At 45.8% G+C, this 21,036-nt stretch overlaps 3 protein-coding genes across 4 annotated transcripts; 2 read left to right on the forward strand and 1 right to left on the reverse strand.

Annotated features, from left to right (window-relative positions):
* The first annotated feature begins 6,305 nt into the window (after positions 1–6,305).
* On the forward strand, positions 6,306–11,678 carry LOC112877099 (arabinosyltransferase XEG113). Its single transcript, XM_025941304.1, has 10 exons — positions 6,306–7,145; positions 8,131–8,387; positions 8,607–8,742; positions 8,898–8,992; positions 9,092–9,145; positions 9,632–9,745; positions 10,152–10,250; positions 10,357–10,476; positions 10,812–10,898; positions 10,981–11,678. Exons 1-10 carry the CDS (start codon positions 6,428–6,430, stop codon positions 11,149–11,151), a joined length of 1,851 nt encoding a protein of 616 aa, XP_025797089.1. The 5' UTR covers positions 6,306–6,427; the 3' UTR covers positions 11,152–11,678.
* Positions 11,679–13,543: 1,865 nt separating this feature from the next.
* LOC112876833 (dof zinc finger protein DOF5.7-like) lies at positions 13,544–15,018 on the forward strand. Its single transcript, XM_025941015.1, has one exon. It carries the CDS (start codon positions 13,774–13,776, stop codon positions 14,845–14,847), a length of 1,074 nt encoding a protein of 357 aa, XP_025796800.1. The 5' UTR covers positions 13,544–13,773; the 3' UTR covers positions 14,848–15,018.
* Positions 15,019–16,888: 1,870 nt separating this feature from the next.
* LOC112875670 (alpha-soluble NSF attachment protein-like) lies at positions 16,889–20,830 on the reverse strand. Of its 2 annotated transcripts, none has more exons than XM_025939607.1 (9): positions 20,517–20,830; positions 19,814–19,863; positions 19,648–19,720; positions 19,064–19,143; positions 18,695–18,846; positions 17,790–17,949; positions 17,670–17,717; positions 17,369–17,473; positions 16,889–17,281 (listed from the first exon to the last, which is right to left on the reverse strand). In XM_025939607.1, the coding sequence occupies exons 1-9, from the start codon at positions 20,659–20,661 to the stop codon at positions 17,201–17,203; spliced, it is 894 nt and encodes a 297-aa protein (XP_025795392.1). In that variant the 5' UTR covers positions 20,662–20,830; the 3' UTR covers positions 16,889–17,200. The 2 variants fall into 2 exon arrangements, with proteins under 2 accessions (XP_025795392.1, XP_025795393.1); XM_025939608.1 differs by having other exon boundaries at positions 17,393–17,473; positions 20,517–20,821.
* Between the last annotated feature and the right edge of the window lie 206 nt (positions 20,831–21,036).

The following is a 21,036-nucleotide window of genomic DNA, read 5'->3' on the forward strand; positions in this document are numbered from 1 at the left end:
CTTCTGACCGACCAGATATTATCGATCGAATTTTCAAAATGAAACTTAATATTCTAATGGATGATATAAAGAAGAGAAAATTCTTTGGCCCCATCAATGCAGGTAAAAATTTCCCTACCCATGCTTTGTTCACATTACTTAATTTCCCTATCTCTAAAAACAAGATATCTATGTGCAGTTGTTTACACAATTGAATTCCAGAAACGTGGTCTTCCCCATGTGCATATTATTATATGGTTAGCAAAAGAAGGGCCCTTTGATGCTGCAATGATAGATAACTTCATCTCTGCCCAACTGCCAGATCCTACAACCGATCCAATTGGATATGCGGCTGTTTCTTCCCACATGGTCCATGGTCCTTGCGGTGCTCTAAACACCTCTTCCCCATGCATGTCTGAAGGAAAATGCTCCAAATTCTACCCCAAACAGTTTTGTGAGAAGACAACCATCCTTGAAAATGGTTTTGTCCAGTATGCCCGCCCTAAAAATGGTTTAGTTGTCACCAAAAACAATGTTGATATTGACAACACATTTATTGTTCCTCACAATGTTGACCTGGTAGTTAAGTATCAAGCTCACATAAATGTAGAGAGAGTTAACCATGATGGTATGCACAAGTACCTTTTCAAGTATGTAACAAAAGGATTTGATTGTGCTAGAGTTGGATTTCATGGCAATTCTTCAACCCAAGGCTCATCCAATGACACTATTAATGAAATACAGAATTATCTAGAGTGTCGTTATGTGACACCACATGATGCTGCTTGGCGATTGCTTCAATATGACATCCATCATACAGATCCATCAGTAGAGAGGCTCCCTGTCCACCTACCTTTTGAAAATAGCGTTGTCTTTACAGAAGAAGATGATCTTGAAGAAGTCATTGAAAATCCAAACAATTTGATTACTAAACTCACTGCATGGTTTGAAGCCAACAATCAATTCCCAGCAGCAAGAGAACGCACATACATTGAATTTCCTGAGTACTTCACATGGCATTCAAATGGAAAATTTTGGGATACACGAAAAGGATCCAACAAAATTGGTCGTATAGCACATGTCAATCCTGCAAAGGGTGAAACTTATTATTTGCGCATGTTACTCCACATAGTCAAAGGCGCAAAATCATTCTCTGAAATACAAACTTTAGGAGGCCACCAGTACCCTACATTTTGTGCAACATGTGAGGCTTTAGGTCTTCTTGGAGATGATCAAGAGTGGTCCCATGCTCTCACTGATGCTGCACAGTGGGCCACAGCTAAACAATTGCGACAACTTTTTGTCACTTTGTTGCTATTTTGCGAAGTAACAAATCCTTCAAAACTTTTTGACGACCATGCATCACATATGAGTGAAGATATCTTATACCAGATCAATCGCAACTCTTCCCAAACAAATAATTTTGTTCTGGACTCCTTCGTTACTTCTTCCCTCCTATTTGAATTGGATAAGTTATTGAAAGATGCTGGATATTCTTTATCTCATTTTAACTTACCCATCCCTGAATATATTGGTACTGCATCCTCAGACAATAGACTTATATTAGATGAGCTTAGCTATGATATGCCTATCTTGGAAGCATCTGTAGCTAATGATATTCCAAAGCTAAATAACAATCAGAAGGATGTTTTTGATGCCATTACCAGTTCTGTTATGAATAATGAAGGCAGAACATTCTTTGTTTATGGATACGGAGGTACAGGAAAAACTTTCTTATGGACAACTTTGCTTAACTTTGTTAGGAGCAAAGGAAAATTGGCTCTAGCTGTTGCATCATCAGGAATTGCATCCCTACTACTTCCAGGTGGTCGAACACCACACTCACGATTTAAATTTCCTCTGGACATACGTGAGAATTCTATGTGCAGTATTAAGAAAAACACACATCTTGCTGAACTTATTCAGCAAACATCTCTAATTGTGTGGGATGAGGCACCAGTTAACCATAAGTATCTTTTTGAGGCATTGGATCGCTCACTTAGGGATATACTTTCAGAGAACAGACCTAATGCACAAGATAAACAATTTGGTGGTATAACTGTTGCACTTGGTGGAGACTTCCGACAAACTCTTCCTGTTGTCCAGAATGCAACAAAACACCAAATCTTAAGAGCTTGCATAGTTAATTCTTATTTATGGCGGCACTGCATAGTTCTACAGTTGACTCAAAATATGAGACTAACATCAACATTTCTTACACCCTCTGACAGAGAAGACCTTCGGCTATTTTCTGAATGGCTTCTACGTGTTGGGAATGGTACAGAGCCTTTTATTCAGATCCAAAATGAACCCAGCAGTACTTACATACAAATACCACAATCGCTTCTTTTGCACCCAGATTATAGAAATCTTGATGGATTGATTTCTTTTGTTTACTCATCTGGATGTCAACCTACAGATATACCATCTTACTTCTGTGATCGTGCAATTTTAGCTCCTACAAATGAAGTTGTGACAGAAATAAACAATAAAATGATTTCTCAGCTGACAACATATGAGATGTCATACTATAGCTCAGATTCAATAGACGACACCTCAGCCAACCATTCTACTTTGGAGTCACTATACCCGACTGAATTCCTGAATACTATTACAATCAATGGCCTTCCAGAGCATGTCCTAAAATTGAAAATTGGTGTTCCTATAATGCTTCTACGCAATCTTGATCCCTCCAGAGGCCTTTGCAATGGGACCAGACTAATTGTCACTCAGCTTACAACTCGTGTCATTGAAGGTGAAATAATCACAGGAAAAGCCAGGGGTTCAAAAGCATACATTCCTCGCATTATTACTACATCAAATCAATCCAAATGGCCCTTCAAATTGAAACGTCGCCAATTCCCGATACGACTTTCATATGCTATGACCATCAACAAAAGCCAAGGACAAACACTAAACACAGTCGGTGCATATTTACCATCTCCTATCTTCTCACATGGTCAATTATATGTTGCTTTTTCCCGAGTAACTTCACCTAAGGGTCTGCGAATATTAATTGAAAACAGCCCTCCTTTATTTGAAGATTGCACTCATAACATAGTATATGGTGAAGTCTTCTCACAAATTTGACCAGTATCATAACCTATTGTTACAGGTATTTTCTTCAGTTACATTCCAGTTGCTGCTTGCTATTTTTGTTATGTAATTTCATTATAAATTCCTCTAATTTATCTTCGCCCTTCTTTCAGACGATCCTCAGACATGAGCTCAATGACAAAGCTTGCAGACATTACTTCAGGGCAGCAAAACTGCAAGGTCTTAGCCCGCATTACAAGACTATGGGATTCTAAAAATATGAACTCTAGAGCTGCGGATCCCCTCATTAGCATTGATGGTGTCATCCTTGACGAAGATGTACATTCTCTATTGGCTTACTTTATTTTTTCCAGCTAATTTGCACATATTTATATGGATTAAGCATAATCAAACCTCCATTTCCTTTTGGATCCAGGGAAAAATGGCTCACATTAGTGTCCCCAAAAAACTTGAAAAACAGTTTCGACCTTCAATCACTCAAGGATCTGTCTATATGTTTGCAAACCTCATTGCTGTTGATACAAAACAAAAGGCATATATATATCACCATCAGGACTACATGCTCCAGTTCCAACACACCTCGACGGTTAATCGTCTTCAAACACGAGGAGGAACCATCCCCAGATTTGCATTCAATTTATGCCCATTTGATCAACTTCCATCAAAAAACATCCGCTCAAAACCCCTCATAGGTATTTCATGCCCTTCTATCTTTACCTGGAATTGTTTGTACCGATATATCTTAACAAAGCTTCCTTTTATACAGATTTAATTGGAGTCATCAGTGATGTTGGTCCATATGACTTTGCTAGCCCTACATCAAATAAAAAACTGCGAAAAATCCAAATTTGTGACCTAGAGTATGCATCTTCACAAAGATATGATTTTCTAGCAACCTGACCACTATCCTTCTTATGAATATTTGTACTATGATAGGGAACAAACGCAACAATTGCTCCTCTGGTCTGAACATGGTGAATCATTTGATGGGGACAACATCATTCAACAATCCAAAAATGGAATTGTGGTGGCAATATTTGCAGGCTTAACTGTAGGAAACTTTTCAGGTTAGTAATTTAAATAATTCTTTTTCAAAACTAACCTTATGCATATATGCCCTCTATAATACCATCATACTTTATAGGACAAATAGAGGCATCATCAAGTTCTGCAACTCAAGTATTCATTGACTCGGACCTTCAGGAAATCGTCAAATTTCGTGAAAGGTATGTTTCTAGAAATGTCCATCTCCAATATTAGTGAAACAAAAAACTATAGCAAACAAATTAATACATACATACCAATGTTTTCTCAAGCTACCAATGGGAACCTCCAGCTTTACAACGACATTTACCTCAAATTCTACAAAAATCACCAATTGAAGCAGCTGGTCAAATATACAAGATTGAGCAGCTAACTGCACTGCAACCTTCCTCTTTCCAGGTAACACTACATGTTCCTCATCACATAACGATTTCTGGAACTGCTACCTTACTTCTGTAGCAGTGACTTTGAGCTAATTTTCGTACATTGAGTTGTTTACTGTTTAGTCAAACATAGTCTGCTCTTTCTTTACTATTCTATCCTGACAATGAGTTTGTCCTAAACCAAATTATACTACTGCATATTCTCATTCCTTTCTCTTCCATGCAAATAACAGAGGGGTGCTACATATAGCTGCATCGCAAAGATAACAGCCATAGTACCGTCAATAAAATGGTACTACAAAGCCTGCCTAACTTGCAAAATAGGATACAACAGCATTTCAGAAACTCCAAGATGTGATTGTGCTACTTCACAGCCCATGCCTATGTAACTTCCTTATTTCTCAAATATGTTTTCAAAAAATTCCAAACCAACATATTAGTCACATTGCTAACATTGTATCAGTACAACAGGTTCAAGCTTCCTCTTGCACTTACAGATGATACAGGAAGCATAGAAGCAATAGCTTTCTCTTCCATAGCTGAAGATTTAGTAGAGCGTAATGCATACCAAGCTTCTCAAAACATGAAGATACATGCAACAGACCATGCAGCGTCTTTACAAACAGCTGTTGGGAAAATAAGACTATTCCATATAGGAATGAGTACTGATATGTCATCAAACTTCTCCATTAAATATGTCATCCGGAAGAGTTTTCTAATCGACAAACCACCCTCAACATCACTTCTGTCACATAATGAGGTTAGCCAACTATTCTGAATGTATCATGTCATATTTATTACCATATCTTATGGAAAACATGTGTTTTCAGAATACACCTACATCGCCTATATTACCTCTTCCAGCAACTAATGACACATCCAGCGTCACCAGGTTTTTTTAAATAATTACAATTTAAATTAACTACCTCATGTGTATTTCTAATATGTTCTAACTATTTCATTTTTTTGCTTTCAACATAAAACCAAGTTCTGCTGCGAAGAGAACTATAGACTTTGATCATAGGTACACAGTTGTGCAAGCACTCCTACTTATTGCAATTTTAAAAAAAATTTCAATTTGCCTGGTATTGATATTACACCACTCAATTCAGCGAAACACATGCACCATCCACGGGAGATGATGCAAAACGTCAAAAATATAATGTAAGTGCTAACATCCCTCACTCCCTCACTCATTTTTATCACACCCATTACTAACACCCTATTATCCTACACAAATGCAGATAACGATAGTGGAGAATCCATAACTTCACTTATCCAAGATAGTCGATACAAAGTCCAATCACTTCACAAAATGATGCAGACATTTCCATTTCCTCCTAGAATAAAATTAAAGCAACCTTATTACCTATTATGGTTTCTCTTTTTATGAGTTTCAGCAACTTCAACTTATCCTTATATTGACTTCAGTATTTAATCATATATCTTATATACATGTATATCTCCAATGCTATCCCGCAGCAACGCGCGGGGTATTCAACTAGTTAGGAATTGTTATCCTGCCGTGATTTAATGAGGCTCTCGTGATCTGCCTAAAGAAAGAACACGAAGACCGGTCAAAACCAAAATACAAGATGGCTCCTTAACGAAAAACGAAACGATCGCAAAATGCTTCCTTGGTGTGGGCTGTGAGTGTGTAGTGTGTACCTGACCTGCGGGCCCACATTCACCCTCGCTGACCCGCACGGCAGCGTGCTGAGCCGGGACCCACGTGTACGTGCCCGCAGCTTTCCCGTAACGGGGACGCCACAGTTCCTACCGACCAATACCCCGTGTACGACACGACCGTGCCGTCGAGCACTCGAGCCGGACCCACCGTGCACCCGCCGTCCAGCGGGCCCCACTCCTTGGTCGCCGCCCGCTCACTCCGCAGAATGCCCGCCGCCCCCACCGCCCGCTGACCCCGCCTCCGCCTCCGGCGACCCCGATCCCCGCCGGGGAAAATGGGGGCGCGGTGCTCCGGCGAGTCCACCAAGCCTGTCTTCGTCGGGATCTACGGCGCCGTGCTCGGCGGCTTCGCCGTCTCCGCACTCTTCTTCCTGCTCTCCTCCTTCTCCTCCCTCTCCACGCCACCGCTCCCCCTCCCCACCACCCCCGCCGCCGCCGCCAACCTCTCCCGGTCCGCTCCCGCCCTGCCGGAGACCATGTACAACCGCCCCATCTGGAAGCCCCCGCCCCGGGAGTCCCGGATGCCCTCGCCGCGCGCGTTCCGGCTCACCCGCGACATGGTCGCCGCCCGCGCCCGCGACGGCGCCATCGTCGTCACCTTCGGCAACTACGCCTTCCTCGACTTCATCCTCACCTGGGTGCGCCACCTCACCGACCTCGGCGTCGACAACCTCCTCGTCGGCGCCATGGACACCAAGCTGCTGCGGGAGCTCTACCTCCGGGGCGTGCCCGTCTTCGACATGGGCAGCAGGATGGCAACCGAGGACGCCGGGTGGGGCTCCCCCACGTTCCACAAGATGGGCAGGGAGAAGGTGCTGCTCATCAACGCGCTCCTGCCCTTCGGGTACGAGCTGCTCATGTGCGACACGGACATGGTGTGGCTCAAGAACCCATTGCCCTACCTCGCCCGATACCCCGACGCGGATCTCCTGACGTCCAGCGATCAGGTCATACCCACCGTCACCGACGACAGCCTGGAGAACTGGAGGGAAGGTAATTACTAACCACAGACATCGCGTGTGTTTGTTACGGTCTCTACTCTGATCAGAAGTAATCAAGTAACAGATTGCATCATATTCTATTCAATTCTGAGCGTTGACAGGAGAAATGGTGTGATCTGCACCGGACTATAATAATCATGCCAAAAGAAGTTTTTTAACTTATTTGTTGTTTACTATCTGAACTGAACATTATGTTAGGAACTGCATGAGCTGCGTGCTAATGATTCTGTAGCATTTGGCATTTCCCTTGTACTGCTTGTCTTGGAACTTCGATATGAACTTGCATTTATGCACGAACAACACAACATTCAGCATTTTCACTAGTGACAGCAAGGCACAACTCATGTATCTACTTTGTGAAGTATATGTGAACCAAGTACCAAACACCTTCAGTAGACCTTTGTGAACAAATGCTCTTGCTTAGCACTCCTTTCTATGTAGATGAAGACAGCTAAGTAGCTCAGCATGGTCATGTGTTTCACTAGCATTAAGTGATAGGATGCACATTTCAATCATGCTATCACTATTAAATTTTAGTAATTTTACATCTAAATTCCTGTAAGCGTGAGTCATGTTCACCCAGTTTTTTAGGTAGAGTTAGACAATTGATAACTATCTTCACAATCTTTTCTGCCCTAGGCATTGTTTAAAACTTAAGATATTGGTCTATTGGAGGTACTTATGGACCTTGTCACATATACCATCCAGTCTCCATGGTCCATGGCTCCAAGTCCAACAATATGATTTCACTCTCATATTTATTAATTTTGTACTTCACCCACAACTCTCAGGCATGTCAATTCCCACTCTTGTATCTCTTTATAATTCTACGAAATTATCTAAATGCAGTGGTATAGGTAAGTGATTCCCAACTTCTAGGAAAACTATTCTATCGTCTTTTGGAGAACTACATAACTGAAGATTCCAATATTATGTATTATTAACATAACAGCCATTTGTGGTTATCTTATCTACAGTTACTGGTGCATTCAATATTGGTATTTTCCATTGGCGGCCCACTGAACCTTCTAAAAGGCTGGCAAAGGATTGGAAAGACTTAGTCCTATCTGATGATAAGTTATGGGACCAGAATGCTTTTAATGATCTTGTACACAAAGTTTTTGGACAACCAGTTGAAGGACAAGATGATCTTGTATATTCTTATGATGGGAAACTGAAGTTGGGAGTACTACCGGCTAGTATATTTTGCAGCGGACACACGTATTTTGTGCAGGTAGGAGTATTTCTTTGTTTGCAGCTGCCAATTAGAAACTTTGCATGTGAAAACATTTTTTTGTTAGATAATAGTTGTATCTTGTAATTTTTTGAGTGTGCTTGTTGCTCTTTGGATATTCTGTTTGCATTCTGTTTGCTAGTTTTTCCCCTGCTTCCAGTCATGTTTGTATTGTGGTATTGATATCAACCTGCTGTCTTTATCTTGTTGGATTATCAGGGCATCTATAAGCAGCTTCATTTGGAACCATATGCAGTTCATACTACTTTTCAGTATGCGGGTACTGAAGGAAAGCGCCATAGATTGCGAGAGGCAATGCTTTTCTTTGATCGGCCATCATATTATGACTCTCCAGGTCTGTACCCTGTCTATACCTGTCACAAGAAAACTGTATTCTACTTTTGTGAATGGTTTATTCAACTGCGTTGAAATGGACTGTAAAAGTACTGTTATACTTTGCACTTGTTACTATTTCATCATTCCGATACTTAGCTTGGTGTCCCATTGCAGGAGGTTTCCTGTCATTTAAACCTAACATTCCAAAAAGTTTGCTATTAGATGGTGCTCATACTGTTGAATCCCATTTTGCGTTGGTTAATTATCAGGTATCTTCTTCCGTGTATATTTGATCAAATTACCGGTTTTATGTCTATTATTAATATTATTTTTAAAAGAAATCTAATTAGTTGCTTGAAAATTTTCAGCTGAAACAAATAAGAACTGCACTTGCAATCGCGTCCTTGTTAAAACGGACACTGGTAGGTGAAACTTCTCTTTTCGATACTAGTTTCCTTCATGCTTCATGATTGTTTTCTGTTCACTTGCTTGATTTTGGGGGTAAATGGGCATACCTAGCAGAAGCATATCACTGAACATGATTTGCCCCCACACTGTTGACTTCATTAATTTGGTTTCTGTCAAAAAATATAGCTTGCCTGATTTTAAGGATTACTATTGTGTTGTCACCTTTTTGAATGTAGTGTTCCATCTCTCCTTAATACAAATTTCACAATTCCATTGTACCAGCAAAATTTCCACAATTGGAAAGGTAGAGGTACTATGGTGAAAAATTAGATATTCAACATCTACATACACTAGATGCTTGCTTTCAATAAGACAAAATCATCATATTTTTATCTTCTATTGCTTTTGAAGGTAGTAGAAATTTTTTAAGTATTATCTGGCTTTTGTTAGTGTTCATCCGTGTTTGATGCCCCTTTTCTGACTGCAGTTTGTACTTTTAGGTAATGCCTCCATTATGGTGCAGGCTTGATAGAATGTGGTTTGGACATCCTGGAGTTATGGAAGGAACAATGACCAGACAGCCTTTTCTCTGCCCAATGGATCATGTGTTTGAGGTAATTCTGTAAGGAAAACTCTCGTTTCAGTGAGCCTATTTTTTTAACATATATTTATTTATTTCTAAAACCTGAGATCCGCACTGCCAGCTCAGCTTCTAATAACGGATCACTTCACCCCTGAGGTTGGTTCTGTATTTGGTTTGTGGTGTTGTCAGTCCATACCACTGGCTGTGCTTAGATGGCCCTGCTTGCCATTTTTTTTCAATCACCTCCCTCCCTCCCTCCCTCCTTGCATACCATGTTTTTCCTCTCCCCTTCTCCTCCCTCCCTCCCTCAAATTTGGTTTATTGACCTTGAGCGCAATCAAAATATCCTCTATAGAAGGTTTGAACACAATATTTAACTGCTATTTGTAAATCAGTTATGAAAGAAATTTTCCTTAATCAATAGTTTCATGGCACAGGTGCATGTTATGCTGAAGGACTTGCCCAAGGAAGAGTTTGGTCCGCATATTGATTTCAGAGAGTACTCCTTTCTTGAGAATCCATCACTACCTCAAGAGGTAATATTAAGTGATTTGCTGCCTTTTCTACATTTCACCTTGAATGCTTGGCAACAAGAAAAGTTAACTTGTCCCCTAATTGTTTTGATTTGGAGTGTTCAAATAGGTGAAAGAATCGTTGCTCGAGGTTCAACTCTGTGATGATCATAGCTCCAGATGCTCCGCAGTTAATAGAACTGATAAGCACAGACCCCTTCTTTTACCAAGAAATAGCACTGAAGAAAAGGTAAATTGTTATTTCTTTCCTGCAGTACGTGGTTTCAGTTTAGTACAAAGTACAACAGTCCTTGTCACATAATCAGACTTAGCTCACATTGTAATAATATCCTTTGGGTTTCCTTATTTTCCTTGATTTCTTGTACATATAATTTATGGAGAAAGCTAGGGAAAGCCTTTATGAACGAAAGAGCAAAATATAACTGAACTGGTGAAACTTAAAGCGTTTCCTGCAAACTCAGAAGTACTGTTGTTTCTTGAAGCTAGGAAATTTGCTATATTGTTTGACAGCTACTGGAATGACATATGCTGAAGTTTGCGGCTTTCTTCCCTTTCTTTTGGCAGCTGTTGAATATATTCTCATCATATAAGAGTGTCAAAACCATACAATTCTCATCTATGGTTGATGCCTTCGGCGGTTTTGCTGATGCAGTAAGCTGCTATACACGTTTTACATTGTTTCCTAATGTTCTGGATAAAATGTTTCCACCTGAACTCAAATTACTGAAACCAGGCTGTGGAGATGAAGTTCCGGGATCGTGTGAAGAGGTATGTGGGCCTATGGTGCTGTGTAGAGTTCCGTGAAATCGGCCACATATATTATGACATGTACTGGGACGAGAAACCAGGGTGGAAGCCACACCCTCCAGAGACAAGGGAACAGGACCATCCACCTTGGTCATGACAACTGACAACAAGGTGCAAGAAAGATACTAATGAGGATCTGAGATCTTGTAACCAAAGCAAGATAAATTGCTGCATGGAGCAGGTTTACTTGGGAGCAGCCTGCTCCTTTCTGGTGATCTAATCGTCGGGCCAACTTCATGCTTTTGAAGCAAAGGAATGGATCGGCATTGTAGTTCTGTTCCTCGGAAGAGTGATTCACCTGTCAACAAGTGGTGGCCCTTGTTCCTAAGATCCTCGGGTGAAGCATGAGCCCCCTATTGATTTAGATTGAGGAAACATTTGGCTCACGGCTTAGTTATTTTTTTCCTTTTATTTTTGCATCATGTTCATAGAATCATAGCTGATACAGGCACCAGCTCCAAAGGAGAAGAGGGCATTGTTTTTAACTGTTGAGCGAAGCTTGGCTGTCGCTGGTGTTACAGGTGACTCTTTAGCCAGCTATCTGGATGATACACACAATTGTTCATATCTGTTGTGTAAAACTTGACAATTTGGTTAGGAAATTTTCCGAGCAGTTATCTGTTTTTTTTTTGAGCGGTGCAGCTCTCTGGCGGCAGTGCGGCGCGCCCACACACGGAAGCTTGTGCTCATAACTGTAACTTGGCCGTGCATCTTTGACTAGTTCGGCTGATTGGCTGAAGCGAGCTCTCGCCTGACGGCCCTGTTGCTCTAAACGTGATTTCATCACTGACATGCGGGTCACTGAAATGGAATCAAGCGGAGTTTTCTTTTCGATTGACGGAAAAGTGGAGTTTTATTACACTTCCACTGAGACTTTTTTTTTTGAAAGAAAAGCAGGAGCGCTGCTATGTCATATAAGAAGCAGCAAACAAGTTCAGTACAAGCAAGCCCACTGAGACTTCTTATGTGGAAACATGTCAGCAAGTTTTCTGAATTGATACGAGAAATGATACAAATAGAATAGAAGTGTTCTGAATTTCAGCAAGGGATCATTTTTCCCAAGAAACAAAACAGGAGACACCGGCGCGAGAAAGGTGGTGACCCACGGACCCGGCAGAGCGTGGGCCAAATCTCAGAAGGGGGCCGCAGAACAAACTGGGCCGGATTGCAAAACTTGATCGACGCATAATGGGCTGAAATTCAACTGAGCTATACTGAGCATTTTCTTTATTGGGCCGGGGAGACTACTGCCCACGTTGGCCACGACCGTGCTCGCTCCGCCACATGCCGGCACGGCGCACAATACTCCGGCGATGAACTGAGCCCGGCCTGAGACGGCGTCCGTATGTTGCCGCGCGCGGGGCGGCAGCAGCTCAGCAGCTCATCGATGGTCGCTTACTCCCGAGCAGGAGCTCAGTCTGCGCGGCAGTCAGCAGGACCGGCAGCGCCGTCGTGCCCCAGTCCCCGTCGCGCGCGCCAGACCTCTCGGCACAGCGAGTCAAACCCTGCCGCGGCGGAAGAATCCTCTATCTCTCCGCAGCCGCGCGCGGCCGGGAGTAACTGCCCTCGCCCCGGCCGCTGCCGGCCGGCCGAATTAACGGCACGGCCGGGCATGCTGGCCCCCGCCGGCCGGCCGGCCGGCCGGCCCCAGGAACAGGGCGTGCGTCTGTTCAACAGTAGAAGCATAACGCCGCGTACTCTCCCTCCCTTCAGATCTGCCGCCGGTCAGAGGCAAGTGTCAGAGGTGTCGCCCCTGACGCCGCTCTGCGGCGCCTGTCTCCGCGCGATTTGCATCCTGGCCGGCCTGCCGCGTCTGGCTCTGGCCGGGTTCGCGGCCGTCGGCCCCACCAGCACCTGCGCCATCCATTGATGGCACCTTGATTGACCCCTCTAGGCCTCTACTAGCGCCCTAGGTACGGCAACTAGCTGCAGGAGGGATAGGCTACGCCATTACGACCTCGCGCTGGTGCTCCGACTACGCGATCGATCGAGACGTCATCGTCTTACCTTAACAAGGAGAGAATCGAGCAGCTCTCGCACTGTGACACACGCTGACATCGCTCGCATACGAGGAGCTCGGAGCTAGGCAGTAAAACTACTACCGGCCGGCCTGGCGCCCGCCTGCACTCTGGATCGAGTGCGTATTTACTCGGGGCCTACCCCGGCCGGCCGGCCGGAGGAACAGTGATTCCGATCATGGCCGGCCAATATGGAGATCTGGAACTAGTAATTCCCCGTCGTCCTGCAGGCAGAGGCCGGGAGCCAGCTGCGGCTGCTGAGGTGGTGGTGATGAGCAGGGCAGGGCAGGGCAGCGCTAGCAACTTGATGGCAATCACAGGCGCCAATCCGCGGACGTCGCTTTCGAGGCTCTCATTAATCCCATGCATACATGCAGCTAGCGCACACATGAGACGCCATTCAATAGGACCCCCGTCGTCTTCCCTCCGCGCCAGGAAACCCTCCTCCACCGTTCCATACAATACGCCACATCCAGGCCAGCAGCTAGCTCCGGTGCTCGGCTCCTCTCCTTATATACGCTCACGCACCCACCGAAGCACCTGATACCTAGCTGCCTGCGGCTCGTCGCCATCGCCTACTAGCTTAGTAGCTAGGACGACGGATCGGACACAACCTGCTTCTGCGGCGGCGGCGGTGAGAGGAGAGCACGGACTCTACTAGATCGCAGGTCGGCCGTGTTGCTTGCTGCGGGGTGAGGTATATGGCGTCGTCGACAGCGGTGGCGGCGGGGGACGACGCGGTCGGGACGCGGAAGGGTGGTACCGGTGGCGGTGGGGGCACGGCGCCGCCTCCGGCTACCCAGCAGCAGCAGCAGCCCCCGCCCCCGCCGCCGGAGCAGGGGCTCAGGTGCCCGCGCTGCGACTCGTCCAACACCAAGTTCTGCTACTACAACAACTACAGCCTCTCGCAGCCGCGCCACTTCTGCAAGACGTGCCGCAGGTACTGGACCAAGGGCGGCGCGCTCCGCAACGTGCCCGTCGGCGGGGGCTGCCGCAAGAACAAGCGCTCGCGCTCCGCGGTCGCCGCAGCCGCTGCGGCGGCGGCCGCCTCCTCGCGCCTCTCGCTCAACCTGCCGGTCGAGGGCGGCGTCGGCGACCAGCAGGCAGCGGCGAGGCTCGGGTTCCTTGGCGCCGGCGGCGCTCCGGTGGCGTCGTCGCCGATCGGCGGCGCCCCCGCGGCCGACTACCAGCAGGCAGCAGGCGCCGTCGGGATGATGGCGCTGCCGCGGCTCCACGCCGCCCAGGCCGTCGGTCAGTACGTGCCGTTCGGGGAGTGGCCGTCGGGGGCCGGCGGGGACGTTTCCGGCGGCGGAGGCGGCCACGCGATGAACGACCACGCCGGGGCGGTGAGCAGCAGCATCGCGTCGTCCATCGAGTCGCTGAGCTTCATCAACCAGGACCTCCACTGGAAGCTCCAGCAGCAGCGGCTGGCCACCATGTTCCTTGGCCCGCCGCCGCCGCCTACCTCCGCAGCTGCGCACGTCGACGGCGCCCCCGCATCAGCGGCCCACATCGGCGGCGCCTTCCTGCAGATGGCGGGGCCGCCGCCCGGCATGGAGTCGACCATGCCGGCGGCGACGTCGTGGTTCATGGACAGCTCCTACGGCGTGCTCCCTTCCCCGACCGCGCACGCTAATAACGCGGCCGCCGCCACCGCCATCTGCAACGTCGCCGTCAGCAGCGGCCGGAGTAGCGGCGACGACGACAGCGGCACCAACTGCGGCAGCGCGATCCCGTCGTGGGGCGACATGTCGACGTTCGCGATGCTGCCATAATTAAGCTCGCTTAGCTTCTCTAGCACCACCTGATCGATCAATGGCGCACGAGCAAGGAAGGGCTCCAATTTGGGAGGGCTGATTCCGAAGGAATTGAGCTAGCAGAGCTTGCATGAATCGCCACTTTGTTCTATATGTTGATTTAACTAGCTGTCCATCTCTAACTTCATATATTGGTCAATCATTGTCTGTGGTCATGGTATATTATATTTGTCAAAGACATTCTAATCGGCGATCCATGTTGTCATGGTAGTCTTTTTCTTTTCTTTTCTTCTTCTTTTTTCTTTACTTCATTCTTCTTCTTTTCCACTTTGTCGACCCATCCATGCATATTAATCTGTCATACCTCATGCTGATTACTCTGTGCTCCACTCCTCATCCCAGCCTATGATCTGAAGGTCCCTTTGGGGGGGGGGGGGGGGGGGGGGGCAAATAAAGGGGATTGATTTGGATTCAAATCTTGACAGATTTTGATTTAACTTTGAGCAAGTTCTAGTCAGCTTGTAGTATATACTTTTTTTTAGAAATATAGTACAAACGCGGATGCTCGTATACATTAGCTTTGTAGCATGATCGAAGTTGTTTGGAAAATACAGTGGCGATGAATTCAGCTATGACGTTGCTTGCTCGCACAGGGCTCACTGCACTGCAGCAGAATGGAGCTCTGGTTGGTTCTGTGATCCCATCTATCCATGGAGAGATCAAAGGTGCATGGGGTGCAACCGCAATGGTAGCGCGCAGCTGTAGCGCGCACTGTTCCTGTGGGTGTGAGCTGTAGACGCGTCCCGCTCCAGCTCCAATGGCAAGGCGGGCAGGCATGAGATGAGCGAGACGACGGAGCGAGGCCGGCCGCGCCTGTGACCGGTGATGGTGTTAGGAGGGCGGGCGGGGTCGGGTCACGGGATTCCCCTCCCGTTCCCACGTAGAGCTCGCGAGCTACCACTACCAGGCCAGCCACCCAGCCACGTACTTACCTGCTACTCGTCTGCCTGATCTGCCGGCAGCACAAGTGAGGCTAGGCTTAGCTTAATTACCCAAGCTCTCTGTTATGATAGCTGCAGCTAGCAATCATCAGCGAAATCTCATCTCTTATGCGTGGCAAAGTGCAGCTCGCCCATCAGCCTCTACCCGTACACCCTCTCTCTCTCTCTCGGCCGGTCTCTGATCCCCCTCTCCAGCTAGCTAGGTAGGCACTGTGGGCCTGGGCTTCATCAATGAACCTGCGCTACTATATCCAAATCCAATGGTGCAGGAAGAGGGTATAGCAGCACATTCGGGCCTGCCAAGGTGGGCGCCCGGGCCCGGGAACAGTAATGGCCTGACAGCCCTGTCCGAGGCCCGCCGGCTTAACTCCCCCCATATATTTCGCCAGCATCCGTCTCTACTCTCCAGTGATAAATACAGTGCTGGTGGCTCCATGAGCGATGCGCGCGTCACGGTCCCGACCGAAGCCAGCCTCCTTTCCCGTCCGTCTCCGCAGCCGGATCCTTCCATTCCTGGGACCGTCGAGCGCCGCGCCGCCTGAGGCCGGCCGACCGCCACTAATGGACTTCCCCGATCCGCCGATGGGGCTCTGCCGCAGGATCTCCCCATCCGGCACCGGCACCGGCAGCGCGCGTGCAGGGGGAGGACTCAGGACTGCCGACGTCTGGGATGATGGCCGGTGATGACGACATCTCCCGCTCCTGCTCCGGCCGGCGTACGGACGCGCGCGGCGGCAGCAGCAAAACTTTAACCACCTAGCTGCTGCCCGCTGCCACCACCGGATTGGACGTCTGCGTTGACGTGCTCGGTGGGTCGATCGACAGAGCACGCGGGCTCCGACGGCCTTGATTCCGCTGCACGCTTGCCGCCGTGCGGAGGAACCGACACTGTTGCTAGATCACTTCGCTGCTGCAGGGACTTCAACCTAGCAAGCAAATGGCATTCATATTCCCCATCCTATTAGCTTTTCAAAAGTTCCTCATCCTATTGTTGAAATTTCCCCTCTTACTCCCCATCTTACCCTATTTCCATTCACTTTCCAAACAGCACCCAGACATTTAAAACAATTCCAAACTCCTCGTTCCTATTATTTTAGTATATTTATACTAGAAAGTCTGGAGCAATATGCACATAACAGATAGCCATGAACAGCAGTAGAAGAAACAACGAGCATATAGCAGGACGCCAGTAAGAGAAGAGGCTAACAGCTACCGAGTCTGTCGTTCTAATATGTGACAGCGAATTGGGTGGTAACCATAGTGGTCCAAAACAGGCGTCCATAGGAGAAGTTAGTATATCTATTACATCTCGGGTGAGGACGTGGCAGCATCCACGATGGGGGCCATGGAACCTTTTGTAGAGCAAAACCCTAGGTTAGATCATCCTCGTCATCTTCCTTTTTCTTTAGCTCGTTCTTTGCCTTGAGAAGGAGAGTTGTTTTCCAAGGATCCTGAAACAGATCCACGTAAGACACCTCGTGTAAAGGGGACGGACCTACTATTGAAGAACACCTGCCAAAAGCAACGAAGGAAATTACAGGCAAGATTCCAATTGACAGTACCAGGCGTGTCATGCTGTCAAACTCCTTTACGGCATCAGTGAACTTGGCAACGTCTCCTTCATCCATAGAGGCTGCAAGATCCTGCCATGCAAGTTTCAGTTCAGTGCAAGCCACCAAGAGAAACAAAATGTCTATGTTTTCGTTACTAGACAGCTCGGAATGACAGCCTTTTTGGGGCTTCATTTTAGATTGTTGACGTCCAATACGTAATTCAAGCTAATGAATAGTCATCAAGAGGAACACAGTGAAGAAAAGGCATGTGAGTATAGTATTGTACCGCCAAAAGCTTGTATTCGCGTGTCCCTGAGAAGGTTGGGTCAATGTCCTGCCACAAGGAGTAACATTTAGATAAGTTGACAACGGCAACCAACTTACAGTTCAATGGAACAGTTCACACCTGATAGCGCTCCAATGAATTATTTATAGCAACAGGATCACCTCTACATAGTTGGCAAATGCCTGCATTAAGTAGAATTCCTCGAACACTGTACTTGAGAAGGTTATTGTTTATTGATTTACGAGCAATTTCTTCAAAGAGCTCTGTTGCCTTCTGGTACCTGAAAATAATGGCAGTATGTGTGCTAATTGTGCTGGAGTGCTAGAGGCCGCAATCATGCAAATTATCTAACAAGCTAAGAAAGCAAGACAAAATCATCAAAGAGAGAGAAATAATCACCTAACAACTAGACGAAAAAAGTGGTCAGTTCAAGCTGGTACATTAACCTACCCATTTCAAATCAAATACGTATCCTGATTAAAATCAGCCAATTTACAGAATACAAATCATTCCAAAAGGCGAAATTAGAAATGGGGCCAAATCATTTCAGCATCCACAATGGAGCAGAACCATGGCAGAGTTTCAGTCGGCAGAGTAATCCATTTAGCAGTTAAGTTGTTAGCTATTGTTTAGAAGAGTTGGTTGTTTGAGAATTGGTTATTTGTTACCGAGATTTTAGCTGAGATTGTTAGGAAGCGACTCTATATAATGATTCTGGCAGTTCAATGTGAATCAAGCAAGGAATTATCCTCCACTTAATTGGTCGAGAGCCTCTAACGAGGGCAAACACGCCATCTTCTCCTTGCCTGTCCTTCCACCAAACTAGCCATATCCTTAGTGTGCTGTAAGGTTTAACAACCATTTATCAAATTAGAAATCAGGAAGCATGTACCGAGCAGGCTTTCATTTTAAATACCAGCCAAAATCTGCACTTATGTCAGCAGAAAAATGGTATTTTATTGGTAGATTTTTTAGTTATTCAGAATTGTTATTTGCATAACAAGCCATTGTTACATAAAACTTACTTTTCCAGCTGAGCATATATTTCTGCAATTTTCTGTGTCATGGTGTTTGCCTGAGATGATTGTCCCTCACTGTCAAAAAGATCAGCAGCCCGACTCAGGTAGACTGCAGCATTCTCTAAATCTTGTTCCTGCTGATAGATTTCACCGATATCCTGAAATGTTCAAACTCAAGGACATCATGTTGGTGTTTCCAGATAATAACGAGAATTCTTCAGTTCTTTTGAGTGAACACATAATCCAAGTTCATTATTCAGTAATACAGATATGCAGGTTATTCTATTATATAGTACAAGAATGGTAAAAGAAGAGAGTAAAATATAGGCACCCATGTGCTCATATAACATTAAATGATCATCAATAGCGTACAACCTTGCTGTATCTTGCCGCCATGTTCAGTCTGCCAATTTCCAAGAAAAGATTGACGGCATTGTTAAGTGCTTGTGCAGCATCTACATCAAACATTATATGTAATAATTAGTAAAGCATGTTGAAGCATGAACAATCACACCAAGGGAATCGAACTTCACTTGGCTTGGTTGGATGCCAGGAGTCGTGGACCAAATTCAATTAATGATGTTCGCTCAAAAGATACTCAATTAATGATTTGTTTAGTTGCATAAAGTATTATACATAGTCTTAATGTTTCATATATCACACTAAAACAATTATTTTTAAAAGGATGTGCACCTTTTGCGTACAATTTACTAGCCTAGATGTCCAAGGGTAGTCAACTATGGAAAGAGGCAGACATATTTAGCAAGAAGGAACAAATCAAGAACCGTAACTTGGTCAACTGAATGAGTTTCACTAGCCCCGAAATTGATATCCCAAAAAATATGCAGGACCTACCGAATTGTATATCTAGCTAAGAAATATATTACAGAAAGAATGTGAAATAAAGAAATAACAATGGAGGATATTTATCATACTCAGGTAGGTGTAAATAAAAGTACCTGGTGGTGAGAACTTTTTGTAGCAGTTTGCAGCCTCAACATATGCAGAGGCAGCCTCATGCTTGCTATCTCCCTATACAATAAACATTGGTAGCATGTCCCATAATTTAATTCCCATGATCCCATAACATGGTAAGCAGAAAAAAAAAGAGCTAGCCAAACAAACCTGCAAATGACAATCTGCAATCCTTTTGTATACTGCAGCCGCTCTTCTCCCTGTAGCAAATAGTGACCGTGATTAATAAGGATAGGAAAATTTTCTTTTAATTGAATCCAAAAGAGAAGTTGATCAATTCCAGTACGAAGAAATCTGCAACATGGATTGTAAATGGATTCGACATGGATGACAAGGCACAATAGCTATTGAATATGCATATCAGGACTTCAGGATCCCTAATGGATAATTCAGGTATCAGACCAATACGATGGTGTAGGGGACAGAATTCAACATTGGAATGAAGACACTAGAAGAGTCAATTATGCGGCCAAAACAAATTGGTGGTGGTGGGGGATGGGGGGACGATGTTGAGAATCAAAACTTTGCATTTCAGGTCATGGAACATATAAAAACGCAAATGGATGGTAGCATCAGGGAGCTCAAAATTCAGATCGCCATAATAGGCAGCATCGAGAATTTCCTGGAAATTATGAATACCGCGTAACCCCTTCCCAACCAAAAGTACTCGTATGGAACCGTAAACCTAGATCTCAGAAATTGCGTTTCCGTTCGCATCCCCGGCGATCCCAACGAAAACGACATCATCAGACACCAACATATATCCGACCGATCGCGCATTAATGTCTCAAAACTAGCACACGGAGGCGAGATTGCAAAGGCATGCAATGCAACAGGGGTGCGGGGGGCTCACAGTTCTTCGCGAGCTTGAAGAAGTTGCCGGCCTTGTCGAGGAGGTCGGCGGCATCCTCGTACTTGTTGCCGAAGAAGCTCCAGCCCGAGAGCTTCTGATCGGCCTTCTTCTCGAAATCGTCCCCCCGCGCCTCGTTGTCCCCCATCCCTCGCTCTCTCTCGCTCTCTCTCTCGCTCTCTCGCTCGCTGCTCCGGTGCGGCGTCGCGGTGGCGCGTGCTGCTACCGATCGCTGCCGTCCGGACTGTGGCGAGGGAACGGGAAAACCTGGCGCTTTCTTGAGTGGTGGGGACGGGCCAGATGTGATGGGCCCACAAGTCACAACTCGGTTGGGTTCCACCAGGTACACGGGTGAAAAGTGCGGCACCGCCGATGTGAATAGTAATTTGGTCAGATGCACGCCACACATTATCCATCTTCTCTAAAAAGGGAAAAAAACAAAAAACGAGTTTTTGCACGAATCAATTCATCATACATAAATATTCACAGAAGCGCAAATTTGAATCGGAAATTTACATATGAA

This window comes from Panicum hallii, chromosome 9 (assembly GCF_002211085.1).
Source record: "Panicum hallii strain FIL2 chromosome 9, PHallii_v3.1, whole genome shotgun sequence".
Taxonomy (NCBI): Eukaryota; Viridiplantae; Streptophyta; class Magnoliopsida; order Poales; family Poaceae; genus Panicum; species Panicum hallii.